Raw genomic sequence first — 18,099 nt, 5'->3', positions numbered from 1 at the left:
ATCAACTAACAGACCACTGGGGAAACAAAGAGAGAAAAACATTACAGGATAAAACAAAGATGATCAACTAACAGGCCACTGGGGAAACAAACAGGATAAAACAAAGATGATCAACTAACAGGCCACTGGGGAAACAGAGAGAGAAAACATCACAGGACAAAGATGATCAACTAACAGACCACTGGGGAAACATGTCAAACATTACAGGACAAAAACAAAGATGATCAACCAACACACCACTGGGAAACATTACAGGACAAAACAAAGATGATCAACTAACAGACCACTGGGGAAACATGGGACACCAGGTGGGTCATTCCCCTCTAATCAGGGCCTGATTTAGACCTGGGACACCAGGTGGGGTGATATTAACGATCAGGGCCTGATTTAGACCTGGGACACCAGGTGGGGTGATATTAACGATCAGGGCCTGATTTAGACCTGGGACACCAGGTGGGGTGATATTAACGATCAGGGCCTGATTTAGACCTGGGACACCAGGTGGGGTGATATTAATGATCAGGGCCTGATTTAGACCTGGGACACCAGGTGGGTGATATTAACGATCAGGGCCTGATTTAGACCTGGGACACCAGGTGGGTGATATTAACGATCAGGGCCTGATTTAGACCTGGGACACCAGGTGGGTGATATTAACGATCAGGGCCTGATTTAGACCTGGGACACCAGGTGGGTGATATTACTGATCAGGGCCTGATTTAGACCTGGGACACCAGGTGGGTGATATTAACGATCAGGGCCTGATTTAGACCTGGGACACCAGGTGGGTGATATTAACGATCAGGGCCTGATTTAGACCTGGGACACCAGGTGGGTGATATTAACGATCAGGGCCTGATTTAGACCTGGGACACCAGGTGGGGTTGATATTAACGATCAGGGCCTGATTTAGACCTGGGACACCAGGTGGGTGATATTAACGATCAGGGCCTGATTTAGACCTGGGACACCAGGTGGGTGACATTAACGATCAGGGCCTGATTTAGGTGGGTGATATTAATTATCAGGGCCTGATTTAGACCTTGGACACCAGGTGGGGTGATATTAACGATCAGGGCCTGATTTAGACCTGGGACACCAGGTGGGTGATATTAACGATCAGGGCCTGATTTAGACCTTGGACACCAGGTGGGGTGATATTAACGATCAGGGCCTGATTTAGACCTGGGACACCAGGTGGGTGATATATTCACTATCAGGTAGAGGAGAAAACCAGCAGTGGTCCGGACCTTGTAGGGTTTAAGATGATCGGGTATCGGGAACACAATTTAAACATCTATCAACTAGCCATTGTTATGCAGCGACTGGAGACAAACTGCTCAGTATTATAGATGAACACATGATAGTCTGTCGTCGGCTGTTAATCACAGACCTGACTAAAGACTAAACCACCAGAGGTATTTAAATCTTAAAACGGAACCATTTTATTTTTAAAGGAGACAAACGTAAATAACATGTACTGACATATGCAATTATCTAATACAACAGAATATACCACTTAGCAGACAGTTTTTTTTCCAAAGCCACACACATACTGGAGTGACTGTATGCATTGTTAATATGTGTACAAGTGATCACTATGGGAACTGAATCCACAAACCTATCAGGCATCATTCTCTTACCAACTGAGCCAATCGGAACCATTACATCTCTTCCACTCACACAATTAGCTGTGCGTCATCATGCCTGATCCGCGGCAGCAGTACTGTCTGCCTCCACTTGACGAACAGTCCCAACACGTCCCCCGCAGAGCCTTCCACACTGAAGGGGTTGGCGTCCTTAAAGATCTCCAGGCCTACCAGCACCACGCGGACATTCAGCCTCTTATAGTACTGGAGACGAATACAGAACAATACACAGTAAATAGATCACATCGTGCTAATTATTTACAGACAACAACAGATATACAGCCACATAGTCTAGTAGCCTCGAATTCAAATATGGACCCGGTAGCTGACCTGTTGCACCCTATAGAAAACTACTGTAATTATTAGAGCTCATTGTAGCCTTATGTCTCAATGAGGATGAAGAGGATTAAGGAAGTACATTTCAGTGTAACATTGTTGTTTGCTTGAGACTGAGTAGAGAGAGAGAGAGAAGGGAAAGAGAGAGAGAAGGGAAAGAGAGAGAGAGAAGGGAAAGAGAGAGAGAGAAGGGAAAGAGGGAGAGAGAAGGGAAAGAGGGAGAGAGAGAGAGAGAGAAGGGAAAGAGAGAGAGAGGAGAGAGACAGAGACACAGACAGAGAGAGGGAGAGAGAGAAGGGAAAGAGAGAGAGAGAGGAGAGAGAGAGAGAAGGGAAAGAGGGAGAGAGAAGGGAAAGAGGGAGAGAGAAGGGAGAGGAGAAGGGAAAGAGAGAGAGAGAGGAGAGAGAGAGACACAGACAGAGAGAGGGAGAGAGAGAAGGGAAAGAGAGAGAGAGAGAGAGAAGGGAAAGAGAGAGAGAGAAGGGAAAGAGAGAGAGAGAAGGGAAAGAGAGAGAGAGAAGGGAAAGAGAGAGAGAGAAGGGAAAGAGAGAGAGAGAAGGGAAAGAGAGAGAGAGAAGGGAAAGAGAGAGAGAGAAGGGAAAGAGAGAGAGAGAAGGGAAAGAGAGAGAGAGAAGGGAAAGAGGGAGAGAGAGAGAGAGAGAGAAGGGAAAGAGAGAGAGAGGAGAGAGACAGAGACACAGACAGAGAGAGGGAGAGAGAGAAGGGAAAGAGAGAGAGAGAGGAGAGAGAGAGAGAGAGAGAGGAGAGATAAAGAGAGAGAGAGAGAGAGACAGAGAGAGAGAGAGATGTTTAGTCACCCCATCCAGCAGATTGGCTAGTTCCACCATCTCCTCTCGTACCGCTGTCTCGTTCTTCTTCTTGTAGGTGTACTGTGGACATGGTCAGAAAGAGGCAGACGTCAGTCAGCTGATCATCATGTAGGAATACATTCTAATATAACCCAATTGGAGTAGCATTAACTTACGATTATACATGAGGCAAGTGGCTCTGAAACCTCTCCTCGAGGAACCTCAGACATTTTCACAATTGTGTTGTAGCCCTGAACTATCTTACCTGATTTACCTATTGAAAAGGGCTTGATGATTAGTTGACCAGTTGAATCTTAGCTGGGGAATAGTTCAAATACATGGAACGGGTAGGCGTCCAATAGGAGAGGCCGGAAAACCTCTGTGTTAGCCAATACAAGATATACATCATCTATAAAATTAGAAAAATAGTAAATATTTTACCCTGAGAAAGTCAGCAACCAACACCAACTCTACATATCTGGTCTGAGGTAGATTACGTTTTCTCTGTTAAGAAGAAGAAATGAAAGAGAGTCCTAGGTGAGACTGGTACATCACCTCCATGTTTAGTGTGACAGACATCCAGTACATTCCCCCTGAAAACACTTTCATATCTGTTACATTCTGCCACGCTGTGTAATGGAAACATCCCAACCCGTAACAGTGCCGTCATCGAGAGGGAAGGGTCGAAAGGCGAGTGACTCTCAGTGCGCGACGACTCATTGGTCACTCCACAGACAAAGGGCTCCGATTGGCTGTGCTCCAGGCGGTAGAGGAGGTGCTCGTTGTTTGTCGACTGCTTGACTGGTTCCAGCCCATAACTCTGGTTGCCAAGGAGAATGACACCCCTACGAAGAAGAAGTGCAACAGACAGATTCACAAATCAATGCTGACAAATTACTTTTCATTCACAATATCACCGCAATGGTTAAACAACACTTCCTGGCATCAAGCTGAAGTCAGCGATTAGTAGTAGAGGACTGGGAAAGTCAGGATAACTGGTTAGACAAACCAGGAAACTATTAGAGGACTGGGAAAGTCAGGATAACTGGTTAGACAAACCAGGAAACTATTAGAGGACTGGGAAAGTCAGGATATCTGGTTAGACAAACCAGTAAACTATTAGAGGACTGGGAAAGTCAGGATAACTGGTTAGACAAACCAGGAAACTATTAGAGGACTGGGAAAGTCAGGATAACTGGTTAGACAAACCAGGAAACTATTAGAGGACTGGGAAAGTCAGGATAACTGGTTAGACAAACCAGTAAACTATTAGAGGACTGGGAAAGTCAGGATAACTGGTTAGACAAACCAGTAAACTATTAGAGGACTGGGAAAGTCAGGATAACTGGTTAGACAAACCAGGAAACTATTAGAGGACTGGGAAAGTCAGGATAACTGGTTAGACAAACCAGGAAACTGTTAGAGGACTGGGAAAGTCAGGATATCTGGTTAGACAAACCAGGAAACTATTAGAGGACTGGGAAAGTCAGGATAACTGGTTAGACAAACCAGGAAACTATTAGAGGACTATTAGAGGACTGGGAAAGTCAGGATATCTGGTTAGACAAACCAGGAAACTATTAGAGGACTGGGAAAGTCAGGATATCTGGTTAGACAAACCAGGAAACTATTAGAGGACTGGGAAAGAGGATAACTGGTTAGACAAACCAGTCAGGGAAAGTCAGATATCTGGTTAGACAAACCAGGAAACTATTAGAGGACTGGGAAAGTCAGGATATCTGGTTAGACAAACCAGGAAACTATTAGAGGACTGGAGGACTGGTTAGAAAACCAGTCAGGATATCTGGTTGGTTAGACAAACCAGTAAACTATTAGAGGACTGGGAAAGTCAGGATAACTGGTTAGACAAACCAGTAAACTATTAGAGGACTATTAGAGGACAGGGAAAGTCAGGATTACTGGTTAGACAAACCAGTAAACTATTAGAGGACTGGGAAAGTCAGGATATCTGGTTAGACAAACCAGGAAACTATTAGAGGACTGGGAAAGTCAGGATAACTGGTTAGACAAACCAGGAAACTATTAGAGGACTGGAGAACTTCCTTGTTAAGAGACACTTCAAGCCCTCTGATTGGAACACTGGATGTGGAATAAAACACAACCCCTATGTACAGGTCTACAAATACAAAAGCATGTGGTCCTCTGTAGTTAGTAGAACATGGTCCTCTGTAGTTCAGTTAGTAGAACACGGTCCTCTGTAGTTCAGTTAGTAGAACATGGTCCTCTGTAGGTCAGTTAGTAGAACATGGTCCTCTGTAGTTCAGTTAGTAGAACACGGTCCTCTGTAGTTCAGTTAGTAGAACACGGTCCTCTGTAGTTCAGTTAGTAGAACATGGTCCTCTGTAGTTCAGTTAGTAGAACATGGTCCTCTGTAGTTCAGTTAGTAGAACATGGTCCTCTGTAGTTCAGTTAGTAGAACATGGTCCTCTGTAGTTCAGTTAGTAGAACATGGTCCTCTGTAGTTCAGTTAGAACATGGTCCTCTGTAGTTCAGAACATGGTCCTCTGTAGTTCAGTTAGTAGAACATGGTCCTCTGTAGTTCAGTTAGTAGAACATGGTCCTCTGTAGTTCAGTTAGTAGAACATGGTCCTCTGTAGTTAGTAGAACACGGTCCTCTGTAGTTCAGTTAGTAGAACACGGTCCTCTGTAGTTCAGTTAGTAGAACGTGGTCCTCTGTAGGTCAGTTAGTAGAACATGGTCCTCTGTAGTTCAGTTAGTAGAACACGGTCCTCTGTAGTTCAGTTAGTAGAACATGGTCCTCTGTAGTTCAGTTAGTAGAACATGGTCCTCTGTAGTTCAGTTAGTAGAACGTGGTCCTCTGTAGTTCAGTTAGTAGAACGTGGTCCTCTGTAGTTAGTAGAACACGGTCCTCTGTCGTTCAGTTAGTAGGACATGGTCCTCTGTAGTTTAGGGTTAGTATTATTATATATAAGTGAATGAGAGAGACCTGAGGTCAGTAGGTACTGAGAGTTAGTATTATTATATTATATATAAGTGAATGAGAGACAGACCTGAGGTCAGTAGATACTGAGAGTTAGTATTATTATATATAAGTGAATGAGAGACAGACCTGAGGCCTGAGCAGGTGCTGAGGGCGACCAAAGATTCTTCATGATCCTCCACATCCCCATGGTAATAACAATGGACCTGCAAAACACACACACACACACCATTTAAAAACACCATGTGGAAATATACAGCCATAACGTATGCATGTAAAGTACCAGTCAAAAGTTTGGACGCCTACTCATTCAAGGGTTTTTCTTTATTTTTACTGTTTTCTACATTGTAGAATAATAGTGAAGACATCAAAACTATGAAATAACACATATGGAATCATGTAGTAACCAAAACAAATCAAAATAGATTTAATATTCTTCAAAGTCGCCACTCTTTTCCTTGATGACAGCTTTGCACACTCTTGGCATTCTCTCAACCAGCTTTATGAGGTAGTCATCTGGAATGCATTTCAATTAACAGGTGTGCTTGGGCCAAGAAACACAAGCAGTGGACATTAGACCGGTGGAAATCTATCCTTTGGTCTGATGAGTCGAAATTGGAGATTTTTGGTTCCAACCGCTGTGTCTTAGTGAGACGCAGTGTGGGTGAACGGATGATCTCAGCATGTGTGGTTCACACCGTGAAGCACGGAGGAGGAGGTGGTGTGATGGTGCTTGGCTGGTGACACTGCTTATTAGAATTCAAGTCACACTTAACCAGCATGGCTACCACAGCATTCTGCAGCGATACGCCATCCCATCTGGGGTGCGTTTAGTGGGACTATCATTTGTTTTTCAACAGGACAATGACCCAACACACCTCGAGGCTGTGTAAGGGCTATTTGAGCAAGAAGTAGAGTGATGGAGTGCTGCATCAGATGACCTGACCTCCACAATCACCCAACCTCAACGTAATTGAGATGGTTTGGGATGAGTTAGACTGCAGAGTGAAGGAAAAGCAGCCAACAAGTGCTCAGCATATGTGGGAACTCCTTCAAGACTGTTGGAAAAGTATTCCAGGGGAAGCTGGTTGAGAGAATGCCAAGAGTGTACAAAGCTGTCACCAAGGCAAAGGGTGGCTACTTTGAAGGATATTAAATATATTTTTGTTGAACACATTTTTTGGTAACTACATGATTCCATACATGTCATTTCATAGTTTTGACGTCTTCACTATTATTCTACAATGTAGAAAATAGTAAAAATAAAGAAAAACCCTTGAATGAGGAGGTGTGTCCAGCTATTGACTGGTAGTATATGTATGTATCCCCCTCCCCCTTCACATCCTGCCAGCCCCTCCCCCTTCGCATCCTGCGCGCCCCTCCCACCCAGCTCGTCAGTCCCACTCCCCCTTCGCATCCTGCCAGCCCCTCCCCCTTCGCATCCTGCCAGCCCCTCCCCCTTCGCATCCTCCAGCCCCTCCCACCCAGCTCCCAGTCCCCTCCCCCTTCGCATCCTGCCAGCCCCTCCCACCCAGCTCGTCAGTCCCCTCCCCCTTCGCATCCTGCCAGCCCCTCCCACCCAGCTCTTCAGTCCCCCTCCCCCTTCGCATCCTGCCAGCCCCTCCCCCCAGCTCGCATCCCCCTCCCCCTTCGCAGCCAGCCCCTCCCCTTCCAGCTCATCAGTCCCCCTCCCCCTTCGCATCCTGCCAGCCCACCCAGCTCATCCCCCTCCCCTTCGCATCCTGCCAGCCCCTCCCACCCAGCTCGTCAGTCCCCCTCCCCCTTCGCATCCTGCCAGCCCCTCCCACCCAGCTCATCAGTCCCCCTCCCCTTCGCATCCTGCCAGCCCCTCCCACCCAGCTCGTCAGTCCCCCTCCCCCTTCGCATCCTGCCAGCCCCTCCCACCCAGCTCGTCAGTCCCCCTCCCCCTTCGCATCCTGCCAGCCCCTCCCACCCAGCTCATCAGTCCCCCTCCCCCTTCGCATCCTGCCAGCCCACCCAGCTCATCAGTCCCCCTCCCCTTCGCATCCTGCCAGCCCCTCCCACCCAGCTCATCAGTCCCCCTCCCCTTCGCATCCTGCCAGCCCCTCCCACCCAGCTCGTCAGTCCCCTCCCCCTTCGCATCCTGCCAGCCCCTCCCACCCAGCTCGTCAGTCCCCCTCCCCTTCGCATCCTGCCAGCCCACCCAGCTCATCAGTCCCCCTCCCCTTCGCATCCTGCCAGCCCCTCCCACCCAGCTCTTCAGTCCCCCTCCCCTTCGCATCCTGCCAGCCCACCCAGCTCATCAGTCCCCCTCCCCTTCGCATCCTGCCAGCCCCTCCCACCCAGCTCGTCAGTCCCCCTCCCCCTTCGCATCCTGCCAGCCCCACCCACCCAGCTCATCAGTCCCCCTCCCCTTCGCATCCTGCCAGCCCCTCCCACCCAGCTCTTCAGTCCCCCTCCCCTTCGCATCCTGCCAGCCCACCCAGCTCATCAGTCCCCCTCCCCTTCGCATCCTGCCAGCCCCTCCCACCCAGCTCGTCAGTCCCCCCCCCTTCGCATCCTGCCAGCCCCTCCCACCCAGCTCTTCAGTCCCCCTCCCCCTTCGCATCCCCCTGCCAGCCCACCCAGCTCATCAGTCCCCCTCCCACCCAGCATCCTGCCAGCCCCTCCCACCCAGCTCTTCAGTCCCCCTCCCACCCCACCCAGCTCAGTCCCCCTCCCCTCCCACCCAGCTCGTCAGTCCCCCTCCCACCCAGCATCCTCCAGCCCCCTCCCACCCAGCTCATCAGTCCCCCTCCCACCCCATCCAGCTCAGTCCCCCCTCCCACCCAGCTCGTCAGTCCCCCCATCCCCCCAGCTCGCATCCCCCAGCCCCACCCACCCAGCTCGTCAGTCCCCCTCCCACCCCACCAGCTCTGCAGTCCCCTCCCACCCCACCCAGCTCGTCAGTCCCCCTCCCACCCCACCCAGCTCGTCAGTCCCCCTCCCCCCATCCAGCTCGCCAGTCCCCCATCCCACCCAGCTCTTCAGTCCCCCTCCCATCCCCTTCGTCAGTCCCCTCCCACCCACCCAGCTCATCAGTCCCCTCCCCCCCACCCCTCCAGTCCCCTCCCCCACCCAGCTCGTCAGTCCCCCTCCCCCCCCACCCAGCTCGTCAGTCCCCCTCCCATCCCACCCAGCTCATCAGTCCCCCCCCATCCCACCCAGCTCAGTCCCCTCCCACCCAGCTCGTCAGTCCCCCTCCCACCCCATCCAGCCAGTCCCCTCCCACCCAGCTCGTCAGTCCCCTCCCACCCCAGCCCAGCTCATCAGTCCCCCTCCCACCCCACCCAGCTCAGTCCCCTCCCACCCACCCAGCTCGTCAGTCCCCCTCCCACCCCACATCCAGTCCCCCTCCCACCCCACCCAGCTCATCAGTCCCCCTCCCACCCCACCCAGCCTGCCAGCCCCTCCCACCCAGCTCGTCAGTCCCCTCCCAGCCACCCGATCGTCATTCTGTAATGCCCCTGCCACCCAGCTCAGGTTTAGTCCCCCAGATTCCCAGTGGCATCATGGGAAAACTGAACAAAGCTTTTGGACCCAAAAACTCAGACAAAAGAAGAAGTCCCCCTCCCCACAAGAATAGAATCCTGTGACCTTAGCCCATCCCACCCAGCTCATTACCAGTCCCCATTACCCACCCCATCACCAGCTCGTCAGTCCCCCAGTCCCCTCCCACCAGCTCGTCAGTCCCCCAGTCCCACCCCACCCAGCTCTTCCAGTCCCCCTTCCCACCCAGCTCTTCAGTCCCCCCTTCCCACCCCACCCAGCTCATTACCAGTCCCCTCATTCCCACCCAGCTCGTCAGTCATTACCCCCCCACCCAGCTCTTCATTCCCCGTCCCATTACCAGTCGTCAGTCCCCAGTACCCCACTAAGGTCATTCCCCCTCCCACCCCACCCAGCCTACGTAGGTCATTACCAGTCAGTCCCCTCCCATCCCACCCAGCTCGTCAGTCCCCCTCCCATCCAGCTAGTCAGTCCCCCTCCCATCCAGCTAGGTCATTCCCCCTCCCACCCATTCAGCTCGTCAGTCCCCCTCCCACCCTGTCTGCCGCTTCTGTCTTTGTCCTTGTTTCCTTACCCAGGATGCCGGTGGGCGGAGTCCCCAGCTCCCACCCCAGGTGTCCCAGCTAAATAGTCCCCTCCACATTCAGGAGGAGACTCTTCAGTCCCCCTCCCAGACACCTTTGTAGATTGTGTTGTGGTTCTTGTCCCCTTTTGTTTGTTTGCCACCCAACACCCTGCATTATCACATTCATGCCCAAAACACTCCCACCTACTGATTACTGATTACAATCCACACATTGTATATCATTCTGTAATAAATACATCTTTTGCCACTTTATCATCAGGTTTTTGTTACGATATGTAGGCGGTCAGATTCCCAGTGGCATCATGGGAAAACTGAACAAAGCTTTTGGATAAAAACTCTTGATGACAAAAGGTGAAATGACTGATCACTCCACAAGAATAGAATTTGGGTGACCGTGGAGGTAAGTGTGATCGTGTTTGGTGACCGTGGATCATTACCAGTTTGACGTAAGGTCATTACCAGGTACGTAATATGGTGTTTGACCAGTGATCGGCGTATTGGTCATTACCAGTACGTGTTTGGTTTGAATATGGTGTTTGATTACCAGTATTGGTTTGGTCATCACCAGTACGTGTTTGGTTTGAATATGGTGTTTGAGGTGATCACCCAGTATTGGTTTGGGAGACCATGGAGGTACGTGTTTGGTTTGAATATGGTGTTTGAGTGTGATCCATCACCAGTATTGGTTTGGGAGACCATCACCAGTACGTGTTTGGTTTGAATATGGTGTTTGATGTGATCGGCCCAGTATTGGTTTGGGAGACCATGGAGGTACGTGTTTGGTTTGAATATGGTCATTACCCCAGTATTGGTTCATGGGAGACCGTGGAGTCATCACCAGTACGTGTTTGGAGGTTCACCAGTTTGAATATGGTGTTTGAGTGTGATCGGCCCATATTGGTTTGGGAGACCGTGTACGTGTTTGGTTTGAATATGGTGTCAGTCACCAGTATTGGTTTGGGAGACCGTGGAGGTCATTACCAGTTTTAATATGGTCATTACCCAGTATTGGTTTGGGGACCATCACCAGTACGTGTTTGGTTTGAATATGGTCATTACCCCAGTATTGGTTTGGGAGACCATCACCAGTACGTGTTTGGGCCATCACCAGTACGTAAGGTGTTTGATCACCCAGTATTGGTTTGGGAGACCAGTACGTGTTTGGTCATTTGAATACGTGTTTGGTTTGAAGGTGTTTGAGTGTGATCGGCCCAGTATTGGTTTGGGAGACCGTCCCACTCTGTCTGGTTTGAATCTTGTTTGAGTTGTTTCCCAGTATTAGGATTGCCGGACCATGGGCGTGTTTGGTTTGAATATGGTGTTTGAGTGTGATCTACCAGTATTGGTTTGGGAGACCCTGGGCCAGGTGTCTTTGGATTTGAAATATGGTGTTTGAGTGTGATCTTCCACATTCATTTGGGAGACTCTCTCCATGAGACACCTTTTGGTTTGAGATGGTGTTTGAGTTGATGGTTCTTGGGGAGACCTTTTGTTTGTTTGAATTGGTGTTTTTCAACACCCTGCATTATCACATTGGGAGACATGGAAAACACTTTGGTTTGAATATGGTGTTTGATTACACACAGTATTGTATTTATACTTAGTTGCTTTAGTTTGAATAAATACATATTTTTGGGAGACCATATCTCCACGTTTGAATATCCCTTTGTGTGATTGGCCCAGTATTGGTTTGGGAGTGACAAGTGGGGCTTGGTTTGAATATTTTTGAGAACTATTGGTTTGGGAGACCGTGGAGGTACGTGTTTGGTTTGAATATGGTGTTTGAGTGTGATCGGCCCAGTATTGGTTGCCTTTGTTGTTTGGTTTGTGTGCTGTGTTGGAGAGAGTATAATGGTTAGTTTCCAGGCCCTGCCTAGCCTGAACTCTTGTTCTACTTTCTGTTGGGAAGTCAGTCTGAGGAGGTGAGTAAATCGGCTGTGTACCTCGGTAGGAGATTTGTGTAGGGTAGTGGAACTTGCTACCCGGAGCTATAGCCTTTTTCCCCTGATAGGCTTAGCGACGTGTTTCAATTTTGGACATGTTGGGCATGGTTAAATGTTTGTTATTTTTGTGTGGTGTCTGTGGACTGAGCATTTGTCTCGGGGGCACGTCCGTGGCTTGGTGTAATTTGCCAGTATGCTGGGGAGTTCTATTTCCTTGCCAGTGGGCTACAGTGCGTAAATACCCACCGCAAATCTGCACGAAGACTAGGGTTGAGTTATTGTAGGTTTTGGGGAAGCTCCGTATCTCATCTCTCTTCTGTGGTGCTCAGGGTGATTGTCATTTCTCTGGTTGTGGTCTGATGTGCTCAGCAGAGGGGTTGAGCAAGATTACTTACTTATGACTATGGTGTCTCATGTATACAAGTTCATTCGCTTTCCATCAGAGGACCTGTTAGAATTATGTACTTAAGAACAGCTGTTGAAGATCGCTGAACACTACAAGCTTAAATGATTGAAATTAGTGAAATTCTGTTTCGTTGGAAGTGACTATGAATCGTTGGGAGTGACTATGAATCGTTGGGAAGTGACTATGAATCGTTGGGAAGTGACTATGAATCGTTGGGAGTGACTATGAATCGTTGGGAGTGACTATGAATCGTTGGGAGTGACTATGAATCGTTGGGAGTGACTATGAATCGTTGGAAGTGACTATGAATCGTTGGGAGTGACTATGAATCGTTGGGAGTGACTATGAATCGTTGGGAGTGACTATGAATCGTTGGGAGTGACTATGAATCGTTGGAAGTGACTATGAATCGTTGGAAGTGACTATGAATCGTTGGAAGTGACTATGAATCGTTGGGAGTGACTATGAATCGTTGGGAGTTGTACAAATTAAGAAGGACCCTGATGTTCTTTTCGTTGGAGTTTGTAGCTGTTGGTCTTTTGTGCCATGTTCCTGAATGTTTACATGACTGACCATTGTTTCGGGTTGTCATGTTCTATCTTTCCTGTCTGTTCCCTCCTGGTCTTGTGTTCTTCTTTCCTCTTAAATATTGCTTCCTATGCGCAAAGGTTGTTGAGGTCTGAGGAGGAGGTTGGTTGGGGCAGGTGGAGGTGTGAACACATAACTCCTCACCAATTTGGGACGCAGAGGCCTGTGTCAATTTGGGACGCAGAGGCCTGTGTCAATTTGGGACGCAGGGGCCTGTGTCAATTTGGGACGCAGGGGCCTGTGTCAATTTGGGACGCAGGGGCCTGTGTCAATTTGGGACGCAGGGGCCTGTGTCAATTTGGGACGCAGGGGCCTGTGTCAATTTGGGACGCAGGGGCCTGTGTCAATTTGGGACGCAGGGGCCTGTGTCAATTTGGGACGCAGGGGCCTGTGTCAATTTGGGACGCAGGGGCCTGTGTCAATTTGGGACGCGGGAGGCTGGTATGTTGTTCCGGGGTCCTTGTTGGTCCCCGGTTTTATGGGGGGGAATGTGACGACCCTCCCACTCTGTCTGCCGTATTCTGTCTTTGTTCTTGTTTCCTTATTAGGATGCCGGTGGGCGGAGTTGAGAGGGTCGTCAGCTACATGGGAAACACCTGGGCCAGGTGTCTCCCAGGATAAATAGACCTCTTCCACATTCATGGAGGAGACTCTCTCCATGCAGACACCTTTGTAGATTGTGTTGTGGTTCTTGGTGGCCTTTTGTTTGTTTGCTTTGGCACCTTTCAACACCCTGCATTATCACATTCATGCATGCAAAACACTCACTTACACTACTGATTACTGATTACACACACCATTGTATATTATACTTAGTTGCTTTAGTTAATAAATACATATTTTGCTACTCCTTATCTCCACGTTGTCTCCCTTTGTTACGGGCTTTGAGCCGGTTCGTGACAGTAAGGTCATTACTAGTACGTAATAGAAAATAAACTGACATACGTGTTCTTTTGTAGATGTAGGAAATGTTCCTTGTTGTCAATGATCAATGAATAAGAACGTTCCTCGGGTTCTTCAGTCTGAAATGAGTTCCAACACAACAGTCGCATGAAAATACACCCGTGGTCATTTACCATCATGTGTCTAACCACGAGTTGGGAGACCTGTGGAAGTAACCTTACCTTTCCCCAGTCAGGAAGTCTGTCGGCATTTACCATCATGTGTCTAACTACGAGTTGGGAGACCTGTAGAGGAAACCTTACCTTTCCCCGTGGTCAGGAAGTCTGTCGGCATTTACCATCATGTGTCTAACCACGAGTTGGGAGACCTGTAGAGGAAACCTTACCTTTCCCCAGTCAGGAAGTCTGTCGGCATTTACCATCATGTGTCTAACCACGAGTTGGGAGACCTGTAGAGGAAACCTTACCTTTCTCCGTGGTCATTTACCATCATGTGTCTAACCACGAGTTGGGAGACCTGTAGAAAACCTTACCTTTCCCCAGTCAGGAAGTCTGTCGGCATTTACCATCATGTGTCTAACCACGAGTTGGGAGACCTGTAGAGGAAACCTTACCTTTCCCCAGTCAGGAAGTCTGTCGGCATTTACCATCATGTGTCTAACCACGAGTTGGGAGACCTGTAGAGGAAACCTTACCTTTCCCGAGTCAGGAAGTCTGTCGGCATTTACCATCATGTGTCTAACTACGAGTTGGGAGACCTGTAGAGGAAACCTTACCTTTCCCCAGTCAGGAAGTCTGTCGGCATTTACCATCATGTGTCTAACCACGAGTTGGGAGACCTGTGGAAGTAACCTTACCTTTCTCCGTGGTCAGGAAGTCTGTCGGCATTTACCATCATGTGTCTAACTACGAGTTGGGAGACCTGTAGAGGAAACCTTACCTTTCCCGAGTCAGGAAGTCTGTCGGCATTTACCATCATGTGTCTAACCACGAGTTGGGAGACCTGTAGAGGAAACCTTACCTTTCCCCAGTCAGGAAGTCTGTCGGCATTTACCATCATGTGTCTAACTACGAGTTGGGAGACCTGTAGAGGAAACCTTACCTTTCTCCGTGGTCAGGAAGTCTGTCGGCATTTACCATCATGTGTCTAACCACGAGTTGGGAGACCTGTAGAGGTAACCTTACCTTTCTCCGTGGTCAGGAAGTCTGTCGGCATTTACCATCATGTGTCTAACCACGAGTTGGGAGACCTGTAGAGGAAACCTTACCTTTCCCCAGTCAGGAAGTCTGTCGGCATTTACCATCATGTGTCTAACTACGAGTTGGGAGACCTGTAGAGGTAACCTTACCTTTCTCCGTGGTCAGGAAGTCTGTCGGCATTTACCATCATGTGTCTAACTACGAGTTGGGAGACCTGTAGAGGTAACCTTACCTTTCTCCGTGGTCAGGAAGTCTGTCGGCATTTACCATCATGTGTCTAACTACGAGTTGGGAGACCTGTAGAGGAAACCTTACCTTTCCCGAGTCAGGAAGTCTGTCGGCATTTACCATCATGTGTCTAACTACGAGTTGGGAGACCTGTAGAGGAAACCTTACCTTTCCCGAGTCAGGACGTCTGTCGACATTTCTTGCCCATCTCCTGTGAACAAGCTGAGGCTTTACAACAGTGTAGCTGGAAAGTTTAGATGTTTGTCCATTGAAAATATCTGAAAAGGGTAGAAAGAACAGCCATGAACTAGTGGCCAACTCGTGTTCCAACGGCCAACTCGTGTTCCAACGGCCAACTCGTGTTCCAACGGCCAACTCGTGTTCCAATGGCCAATGTCCTGAATGGCCAAGACTACACAAGCAGCCAAAGTCTAACCGGCCAATCAAACAAAACAGCTAATTCATCAAGTAAAAAACAAATCAATCTACTGAAATGTGGTCCCAAGTTAAATACATGAGTGGAAAACCTGATGCATTGCTGAGTATAGGTGACTCATGAGGTGCCGTCGACATTGAAGCCAACCTGAAAGGTGAATGGAGACGGACTGATCTACAAGTCACCTTGCATCATGAATGCAGGGCCTCGCAAGTCTCCTTGGATTTCATCACATTTTATTGTGTTACAACGTGGCATTCAAATTGTTTATATAAAAAAAAGACAATTAACCATCTACACAAAATACTCTGATGTCAAATCAAATGTATTTATATAGCCCTTCGTACATCAGCTGATATCTCAAAGTGCTGTACAGAAACCCAGCCTAAAACCCCAAACAGCAAGCAATGCAGGTGTAGAAGCACGGTGGCTAGGAAAAACTCCCTAGAAAGGCCAAAACCTAGGAAGAAACCTAGAGAGGAACCAGGCTATGAGGGGTGGCCAGTCCTCTTCTGGCTGTGCCAGGTGGAGATTAGAAACCTAGATAGGAACCAGGCTCTGAGGGGTGGCCAGTCCTCTTCTGGCTGTGTCGGGTGGAGATTAGAAACCTAAATAGAAACCAGGCTCTGAGGGGTGGCCAGTCCTCTTCTGGCTGTGCCAGGTGGAGATTAGAAACCTAGAGAGGAACCAGGCTCTGAGGGGTGACCAGTCCTCTTCTGGCTGTGCCGGGTGGAGATTAGAAACCTAGAGAGGAACCAGGCTCTGATGGGTGGCCAGTCCTCTTCTGGCTGTGCCGGGTGGAGATTAGAAACCTAGAGAGGAACCAGGCTGGCTGAGGTGGAGATTAGAAACCTAGAGAGGAACCAAGCTATGCGGGGTGGCCAGTCCTCTTCTGGCTGTGCCAGGTGGAGATTAGAAACCTAGAGAGGAACCAAGCTATGAGGGGTGGCCAGTCCTCTTCTGGCTGTGCCAGGTGGAGATTAGAAACCTAGAGAGGAACCAGGCTCTGAGGGGTGGCCAGTCCTCTTCTGGCTGTGCCAGGTGGAGATTAGAAACCTAGAGAGGAACCAGGCTATGAGGGGTGGCCAGTCCTCTTCTGGCTGTGCCAGGTGGAGATTAGAAACCTAGAGAGGAACCAGGCTCTGAGGGGTGGCCAGTCCTCTTCTGGCTGTGCCGGGTGGAGATTAGAAACCTAAAGAGAAACCAGGCTCTGAGGGGTGGCCAGTCCTCTTCACATTATCTGATGTAACAATCTGTAGCTACTTCTCTTGGCTTCCGGAACACAAAAACTAAAGTAAACTTCCCACTTTCTATTTGTTAACCTTAAATAAAAATAGCAAAACTAAAGAAAATATTTTAAAAATGTAGTCTCTAAACAAGTGAAATTACATTTTTCAAAAGATATATATTTTTGAGGTGTGCCACATTCCATGTTGTATTTGTTGAGCCGACGTTTCATATTCGGTTCCACGCATTACAAAGTGATATAGGATCAGCTCTTACCATCACAGCCCAAACCTTCAGGCACATCAGAAACAAGTAAGACCGAGCCTGGATCAGAATTTATAACAAGCGCTAACAAAGGTAGTTATTTTGTGCGGAAGCACACGCGGAGTTGTGAAATAGCCTCTATTAGTGGTTAATAAGTAGAGTTAAACGGTATGATAGACTACATTTCACAATCAAATTCCCGAGGCTTTGTAATCGCAACAGGTACCAAGCGCTCTGGATAAGAGCGTCTGCTAAATGACTTAAATGTAAATGTAAAGAAGGCTATCACCTAGGCAATAAAAAAATACATCTCAATCTCTCACCCACCTTTATTGTTCTCGGTTCCAACGATGCAACAAATTAGAAACAGTAAAGTCACTACACTTTTCGCCACCATGATCCTTGCTACAGCATTTGTCCATTGACGACAGCTGTGGAGGCGGACAAGGCAGATGAGAAGGCTAGGGGGGTGTGCCGGTGAGCCAGAGGGGGTGTGCCTAAAGTTACTCTTCTTCTGTGGGGTTTATCGGCGTTTGGAATCCAACGTTATGGTGTATTACCGCCACCTACAGTTCAGGAGTGTGGGCCAGAGAGGGCCGAAACTAAATCCTACCTGTCAGCCCCGGTTATCTTAAATGTTTTTACGAAACGTTGCAAACTATATCTACTGATATTCTTTTATTTATTTTTAAAATCTTCTCTCATCCCAGCTAACATAAAAACATTCCCACAACTTTAGAGAACGTTCCGTTCAGAGGAACTCCTTAGGTCGTTACCAGTTTCATAGGAACGTTCCCGTGATGTGCGAGGAACGTTTCCTGGAGGCCATTCCCTTCATTTCTAATAGATATAACCCAGAACGTGTTTACCATGTTCTCTGAACTTAAGACATTCATGTTCTTAACATGATTCATGGGAACCTTGCAAGCTCATTCATGTGTCCAGTTTTCTGTGAATTAGGAGAATATCCCATCAATGTCCCACCAAACATTTTTTATATATTTTTTATTTCACCTTTATTTAACCAGGAAA

At 48.5% G+C, this 18,099-nt stretch overlaps 1 protein-coding gene across 1 annotated transcript in view; it reads right to left on the bottom strand.

The window, feature by feature from the left end:
* Window positions 1-17,525, bottom strand: part of adam9b (ADAM metallopeptidase domain 9b) — a 105,845-nt gene extending 88,320 nt beyond the window's left edge. Inside the window, 9 exon segments of the mRNA XM_065016094.1 lie at window positions 1,684-1,853; window positions 2,804-2,875; window positions 3,236-3,298; window positions 3,447-3,639; window positions 5,886-5,962; window positions 10,122-10,208; window positions 13,752-13,832; window positions 15,309-15,418; window positions 17,395-17,525. Coding sequence (XP_064872166.1) covers window positions 1,684-1,853; window positions 2,804-2,875; window positions 3,236-3,298; window positions 3,447-3,639; window positions 5,886-5,962; window positions 10,122-10,208; window positions 13,752-13,832; window positions 15,309-15,418; window positions 17,395-17,464 — 923 coding nt within the window. The 5' untranslated portion in view covers window positions 17,465-17,525.
* Window positions 17,526-18,099: the final 574 nt, after the last annotated feature.

This window comes from Oncorhynchus nerka, unplaced genomic scaffold (assembly GCF_034236695.1).
Source record: "Oncorhynchus nerka isolate Pitt River unplaced genomic scaffold, Oner_Uvic_2.0 unplaced_scaffold_1149, whole genome shotgun sequence".
Lineage (NCBI taxonomy): Eukaryota > Metazoa > Chordata > Actinopteri > Salmoniformes > Salmonidae > Oncorhynchus > Oncorhynchus nerka.
This window is presented reverse-complemented; position numbering and strand designations above follow the sequence as displayed.